Consider the following 7,571-nt stretch of genomic DNA (forward strand, 5'->3'; position numbering starts at 1 on the left):
TCTACACCTTAATTTAGATTTTTCACATAAAAAAAACACCTTACTATAGGACAAATTTTCTTAAAACTGAATTGTTTCTTTCTTGATTGAGCTAACTATAAGAATTATGTTTCGACTCTGAGAACAATAATCAGCAAAAATTCCTGAGAATAAGACACCATCTCTTCAAAAAGCTACTAAAAATAAGGGAATTCATCTTAAATTAAGACAGCAAAAGCACTCTTAGATTTTGCGCTTTTATTGACACAGCAATGGGTCAGTAACTCACTGAGGTCTGTTCCAGGAGAATCATGTCTAAAATTATACATTTCAACAGGGTACTGTGTAACATGGCCAATATAAGAAGTGCATATTCCAGATACTCTTAACATGAATAATAACAGTATAACACACTCATGGCTGGTATCAAAAATAAATTTTGCTGAAGCTTAAAACAATCACTATTTCAAATCCTATATTACATAACATTTTAGAAGAACAAGTTGAACGACCACACAAACAAACATGTGTTTTACATTTGAACAACTTTTCTAAAGAAAAAAAACAACCTCACTGACTAACACTGAGTCTGATAAACAAGGCAGATGGAGTCTGTCATCTGAGAGACTCACTCAATGAATGACTTCCACTCACCAAGCGCCTTCTTGTAAGAGGGGGTTGAATCTCGGTCATGGATGGAGTCTTTGAGTATTTCAGTTTGCAAGACAGACAGCAGCGTGGAAATGCACTTTGGATATGTGAGGTGGAGGGCATAGTAATATGCCATCAGATAGAGCAGTCCCTCATTAAGATCCTTCCGGTCAAAAGTGCTCACCGGTGTGGTTCCAACAGCTATCATGCAGTTGCCTTCAGAGACAAGCAGAACTGGACAAGCCAGGGGTCGCTGACGCAGGTAGCCTTCAGGGTCTTCTGAAGTCTACATGACAGAAAAAAAGAGGATTAGAACAAGACTGTAAGAAACACAATTTTTGAGTTGCATTAGAGTTTAAAATAGATCAACTTTTTTTGTAGGTTTTACTAACATCAACATGTTATGGGGATCTGAACTTTAAGAATATTTGACTGACTCCACAGTAAAATATATAAAATGAAAACATGAGTAACTGCAAAATTCAACAATATATACACATAGAATATTGCAGCCTTACCTTTAGGACATGGAAAAAAGCCTCACTACAGATGCCCAGCTTCTTAGGTGGTACTGTGCTGGAAGGGAAAAGCACGGGAAGGGCTCTGAACACAGCTGCTGCATGTTCCACTGGTTTGAAAAAAGAAAAATAAGACAGGGCAACACCATTAAGCATTGCAAATAATGTAATCTGCAAAGCATAAATGTAGACAAATCAAGATACTGTAGCATTACCTCCATCCAAAGTTTTTGGCGGCTTCATAACTTTCTTCATGACACCATAAAACTGCACCTTCGAGTAGAAGATTTCCCATCTATCCTTCATCTCAGAAATGTATTTCAAGTTGGATGGTTGAATAATTCTCCGCAGCTCATCAAGGACCTGAAAAATACAGACAGAAACCCAACTGAGATAGATCTGTCTAGCTCTGTATCTGGTCTTGACAATAAGTGATAACAATTTAAACATGAGGGCCAGTATTTAAGAAATTTGAAAATCATATCAAAATGTCCCCAAAGGAATAACAGGATGGCTAAAAGAAATAAGTGCGGCTTACATGATCCAGTTCTCTGAAACAAGGATATGCCTCTAGTATCTTCACTGCTCTGTCCTGCTCCTTTATAGCATCAGAGTTAATGAATTGTCTTCTAGACTCAAACTCCAGGTTCAGCAGTTGGGTAACAGCAGCTTTGTTTGGTTTTTTGGGCTTGTATATTTCTTGAAGTGTATTGTAGTGTCTTGCCTGGGTCTTTTGGCTGTCAAAGAAGTCAGCTGAACCAGCTAAACACACAGAGCAGAGGTGTGCAAATCATTTATTGCCACAGTAAGGCTTTATATATATGTTATTGGTGCAAAACAATAAAACAAAAATACCAAAATATATCTGTAAATTAGATCAACAAATTAACTAACCACCTATCTTAAAATTGTTCATTAATCCTGTGAAGTTGTCACTATTAAATGGAACACAAAGACTCCAAGATAAACAGTGAAGTAATTGTGTTCCATTGTTAGCAGAATTTTTAACAAAAAAACAAAAAGTATCGTCCAAACCACATTTACACTCAGGCTGTAATAAGAGGGTGCATCATATTATACTTACATTCTTCATCACTGCCATCCTGGTGGTGCACTGGGGTGCCCATCGATCTAACTGGTGATTTATCTAGAATAATAGTTGATGCACTGGACTCCCCACTGCTGTCACTTTTTGCAACGCTTTCATTCCCATCCTTTCTTGGCTTCTTCGCAGGAGGTTTTTTGTCTTTCCTTGGACATTTGACATTGGAGAGTCTCTTCATTAGCTTTTTATCAACATGCTCCAAACAGGTACAAACGGTAAAAATTAAAAGATGATAAGATACATCACTCATGATTAACACAGAGTGATATTGAGCAAATGCTACTTACCCACTCACCACACGTTTCTTTAAGCATTGGGTAGTACTCCATTAATCGCTTTGCCATGGCATCAACCTCATGTTTGCTGGGGTATCTGGAGTCGTCAGCTGCTCTTGCTATCGAAATCATGTTTGTCATGGTGTTTCTTACGAGTCGACAAAAGAGTTCCTTTGACAAAGGTTCAGCACACTCTGTCCCCAGCCGCTTCTTTTCAAAGTAAGAATGTCGAGCTTGCTCAAGTTCACTGTCTGTGAAGACTATGTACTCTGGGTTGGACATAGTCACAAACTTAGAAGTGCTGGGTTCCTCTCTGGAGAAGTCACCATCTCCAGTAGTTGTTAGCGTTTTTTCAGCAGCAGTCTTGTTCTAAAATAGTGTACATGGGGCTAATTTCACATAAAATTGCACAAGAACTTTAGGTCTCTAAATATGAAAGAAAGTACAACAAAATATCAGTAAAGTGTTGAACAATAAAAAATATGTATATTTAACAAATGTGTAGGCCACTTGATTTAAATCAAAACTAAAGAAGATTCTACTGTCTATCTGTTAAGTGAGTATTGGTGGAATTACTTGAAACTGCATAAAACAAGCTGGTGTGTTCTCAGTTTTATCACACAGCGATAGGACAGAACTTACTTCTTCACATTTGTGCACTGCAAGCCATAGAGCCCGACGCCTGAGGAAATGTTCAGGACCAGGAAACAGATCTTTGATGTCATCTCGTGAAAGTGATGAGAGCAGGTCTTCTCCAACATTTGCTTCTGCAATAGGAGTTTCCAATTATCACTACATTGCATTACCCTCATGTGCAAGCCAGCTCACAGCTTTGCTTGGGTAACAAACAGGATACACAAGAAACATAATTTAATATTTACCATTTAAAAACAATACTCTATTCCATTATATTCCCTCCTGACTGCTCCACAGGTTCTAAATTACCTTCCTCCCATTGACTGGAAAAAGTATTATATTTGTGATTCGCTTGCACCTTCCGTCCACACATAAACGGCGTTTTTGGTCACTGAAAACGGAGATTTCTAAAAACGCTTGCCAGGGTGGATATTTTCGAAAACTCCGTTTTTGCATATACTGTAGGTGCGGATGAGAAAAACGGAGAAAACGTAGCGTCAAAGGTGTGGGCCTTTTTTGACGTCACACTGTGCGCTGCGTTATTGTTTCGGTGAAATGAATTTCTACAATACTGTTACTGTTAATTGTACTCTCTGCAGTGTTTAAATGCTTACATATACACACAGTTACTGTCCCTACACACATAGGACTGGGTTCTGCTTCTATGCCCCATCTTTCTTTACTATTTCCCACCGAGGCTTCTAGACTTCTGATTGGCCAACATGAGAGTGAATGAGAGTGCGAGCTGAGCTCAATCAGCACTCCTCCCTCGTCACTGGACCTACTGATACCTGGTGAAACACCCCTTACACTCGTGAATCTCTGCTGGTCTGGGCTTCAAGCTCTGCTTTCTTGCAGTGGCTCTGATGAATCCAAAATGGTCTCTCTGCAATTTTACAGGCTGTGGGTGTAGTCAATGACACTTGATAAGAACCCAATCGCCTGGTTTCAACCTGCAAGAGACTGGAGAAGCGTCGCACGGCAGTTTATTGTTCAAAACAATATCCCTATTTTCTAGTAGTTTCGCCATCCATTCTGCCAGAATTGTTTCTCTGACAGAGTTGTCTAGTGGTTCACACTTGCATCAATTCATGCATCTTTTCACTGAGTTCTGATTCAAACTATCTCACTTCTGATTCTTTCCAAAAATTATTTCACATGTAACAATTTGTGTATGTGTGTTTTCTATTCATTAATGTAATTGTTAGTTATTTTCTCTCTTTATTTTACCTTCTTTTTGTTTACCTCTTTGTTTGTGACGTGGACATCCCTAAACCAGCCTGAGTTCCGGCTTCAATTTCAACCCAATTTTACCCTCTATTCTCGCAGTCGAACTCGTCTGGGCTTCACCTCTCACTGGTCCCTGTCCCTCTCTTCACAGTGTCCTGTGTGGCCGTCAAATCTCCAACAACACAGTCTGTTTCTTCTCTGTTTCTCTTCAGTATTTTCTTTTTAGATTAAGTCCCAGCCTGGCAAAATATCACATTCAGTGCCTTTAAACAGTTATGTCACACTGTTCTTACCAGCCTCCAGTTCACCGTGCATTTTCCATCACGCGGTTTCTTCCATCCTGCTGCTGGTATCGTCAGTTGCACTGTCTTTTTGTCTGCTGTTAATTCTTCAAGTCCACGATGTTCTGTCGGTCTTCATCAGGAGATTAACTGTCCTATGAGCTTCTTCTCAGGATCGGGACAAGTGGGAGGTCAAGCTGTAAAATTTTAAGCCAAAATCTGGCCTTGTCACGGACCCGGTTCCGGGGACTCGGGGTTCGTGAACAGTGTGGACCTTTATTGTTATTAGTGTATTGGATGTATGTTTGCTGCACTGTGCTCTTGTGTTCCATGCTGGTGTGTGTGCACGTGTGTGTGTGTGTGTGTGTGTGTGTGTGTGTGTGTGTGTGTGTGTGTGTGTGTGTGTGTGTGTGTGTGTGTGTGTGTGTGTGGCTGGAGGATGAAGGACAGCCACCTGCAGGCTTGATGGGTGTGGCCCTGCCAGCTGCTGGTCACGCCTAGCTTACCACACACCTGCTTTTGATCAGGATCGTCGGGGGAGCTACTTAACAGAGCGATGGAGCTTCCTCCGGTGCAGGATCGTTGAGTTAGACTCCACGTCAGTGTCTCTAGTGTTGTTAAGTGTATGCCTGCCGGAGTTGGTGCCATAACGGCTGTGTCTGTTTTTCCTCAGGAGGACAGCGGAACACAGGACTGCAAGACACACGGGGTGTGTGAAGGCACAGGGGCAGAGAGCACGGGATACCAGCACTTGGGAGAAGGCACGTCACGGGAGTCGAGGGAGCACTTTGGAGAATTATTGTGTGGTGTACAATTACCTCACTGTGAATAAACGCACTGCTTGAACTTTGAGCTCTGCGCCTGGGTCCTCCTTCCCCACATCCCCACGGTCTGCCAGCCAGACCGTGACAGACCTATTTTTCCTCCCAATTCTGTTAATCTTACACTGTTAATCTTTTGCCTCTGTACTCATGTTTTTAGGCTGAGAAGACTCCACCTGTATTGACACACTAAAACATGTAATTAATATCATTTTATTACTTTCTAAGACATTCAGTCTCTAATTCCTCTGTTTTCATCTTGCAACGTCTGTCACCAGCTCACAAGCTGTATTCAGACTTCCTGTTTGACACACACACACACACACACACACACACACACACACACACACACACACACACACACACACACACACACACACACACACACACACTCTCTCTCTCTCTCTCTCTCTCTCTCTCTCTCTCTCCCTCTCTCTCTCTCTCTCTTCTCTCAGACTTCCTCTTTTCCCAAGAGTATTTTATCAAACATACTTTGAAAAGTAACTTGTGGGGATAGGTTAATTGGATAATCCAAATTGCCACTAGGTGTGAATGTGCGAGTGAATGTGAGTGTGAATGGTTGTCTGTCTCTGTGTGTTGGCCCTGCGACAGACTGGCGACCTGTCCAGGGTGTACCCCGCCTCTCGCCCTATGACAGCTGGGATAGGCTCCAGCACCCCCCACGACCCTGAAAAGGATAAGCGGAAGTGAATGGATGGATGGATGGATACTTTGAAAAGTGAAAGAAAAACAATTTAAGCCTCTAATAATTCTCACATCACACACCAAAATGGAAAACCTAAAACACACCAGCATTTATTGCTGAAGAGAGGTTACTATTGAAAGTAATATATTGGTCTTAGGTATGTACAGTGCACTCAATATATATCAAAACTCAGTCAATTACTATAAATATAATGCAAAACTCAAAACTTTATTTATAGCCCCCTAATAAACTTAAACGGCGTCTTAAATACACGCATTCAACAATGTTCACAGCACCATTTTTGAAACCAACGGTGGTTTAAGCAGTTCACAGCTTCCACATTTGCATTTTCACACACACTCTGAACATAGCATCAGTCCTTTCACTCACTGTCAGCTTACAGACTCCCTCCACATAAGAATCTCTTATATTATATTACAAGGACGTCCAGTAATTACAACAACAATTATCAGGCCTGACATACTTAATTCCGAAAACCTACACAATTTTGACTAATTTAAATTAACCATCCAACAGATAAAAGTCCAACTTTTTTGTGATCAATTAACCAGTATCAGTTCCAAACTGTCTCTGGCCTCATTTAAACCCTAAGTGAATTTAAAAGCGTCGAACGCCCAAGGTCCAACCTCTGCTGCCCAAAAAAGTGCATATACCGTTCCAAATGGCAAAGTGATCCAATCACTAGCTATTTTTAACCAAGGTCCCAAGTCATTGGCAGGTGCTACCTGGGATAATCCTCACGCCGGAGGGTCCTTTTACACGTCTGTAAAGATAAGATACTAAGATACTTTACTTTAATTTGAAACAACAATCAAAAGTCCACCAGAACTATTTGACCGATGCAGGTCCAACCTTATGATCAATAGGGACTCAAACACATAAAAATGACCAATTACCTAACATCCTAAACACACATTACTTCTTTTTCCTCTTTTACCATGAAATACCATATCCCTTTTAACCCAGTACTGTCATTCTCCAAGTTTCATTATCATTACTTCAAAGTTTCTCATTGCTTCAAAGTTTTACTTTATTCTCAAGAATTTAGTTTTACCACTACTGAGCCAATTTGATAGTTAAGATCATCTACTCAGCGAACAGATAATTTAGAATTCATCCAATATGCACAGATTTGCTTTTTCTCTGAACAGGTTTGTGCCTACCTTTAAATCTTTTTAGGCCAGTCTTCTGTTCGCCTCATATCAGATCCAACCTTCGGCCACATTTGTTTTCTCTGTTACACGAAGAACCGGGCGGAAACACCAAATATTAACCCCGATTCTTTTGTCCCCATGATAGAAGAGAGAAAACCCGACTCATAGTGGTCAAAACATTTTATTTTTCTTTT

General features: G+C 40.6%; 1 protein-coding gene across 3 annotated transcripts; it reads right to left on the bottom strand.

The window, feature by feature from the left end:
- Nucleotides 1-550: 550 nt before the first annotated feature.
- On the bottom strand, nucleotides 551-4,367 carry LOC113021428 (uncharacterized). 3 transcript variants are annotated; one of them, XM_026166089.1, is made up of 8 exons: nucleotides 3,975-4,367; nucleotides 3,171-3,295; nucleotides 2,541-2,897; nucleotides 2,233-2,399; nucleotides 1,687-1,910; nucleotides 1,364-1,511; nucleotides 1,149-1,258; nucleotides 551-916 (listed from the first exon to the last, which is right to left on the bottom strand). In XM_026166089.1, exons 4-8 carry the CDS (start codon nucleotides 2,273-2,275, stop codon nucleotides 608-610), a joined length of 834 nt encoding a protein of 277 aa, XP_026021874.1. In that variant the 5' UTR covers nucleotides 2,276-2,399; nucleotides 2,541-2,897; nucleotides 3,171-3,295; nucleotides 3,975-4,367; the 3' UTR covers nucleotides 551-607. The 3 variants fall into 3 exon arrangements, with proteins under 3 accessions (XP_026021874.1, XP_026021873.1, XP_026021876.1); XM_026166088.1 differs by lacking the exon at nucleotides 3,975-4,367 and having other exon boundaries at nucleotides 3,171-3,559; XM_026166091.1 differs by lacking the exon at nucleotides 3,975-4,367 and having other exon boundaries at nucleotides 2,541-2,917; nucleotides 3,171-3,559.
- Between the last annotated feature and the right edge of the window lie 3,204 nt (nucleotides 4,368-7,571).

The sequence above is a fragment of the Astatotilapia calliptera genome, chromosome 4 (assembly GCF_900246225.1).
Source record: "Astatotilapia calliptera chromosome 4, fAstCal1.2, whole genome shotgun sequence".
Lineage (NCBI taxonomy): Eukaryota > Metazoa > Chordata > Actinopteri > Cichliformes > Cichlidae > Astatotilapia > Astatotilapia calliptera.

What these genes read in the sequence shown, in the direction of transcription:
- LOC113021428 (XM_026166089.1), bottom strand. Translation starts at nt 2,275, where the DNA reads ATGGGCACCCCAGTGCACCACCAGGATGGCAGTGATGAAGAAT. An exon ending in GGATGGCAGTGATGAAGAAT is followed by an intron (nt 1,911 to 2,232) that starts GTAAGTATAATA and finishes CTGTGTGTTTAG; the next exon opens with CTGGTTCAGCTGACTTCTTT. An exon ending in CTTTTTTCCATGTCCTAAAG is followed by an intron (nt 917 to 1,148) that starts GTAAGGCTGCAA and finishes TCTGTCATGTAG; the next exon opens with ACTTCAGAAGACCCTGAAGG.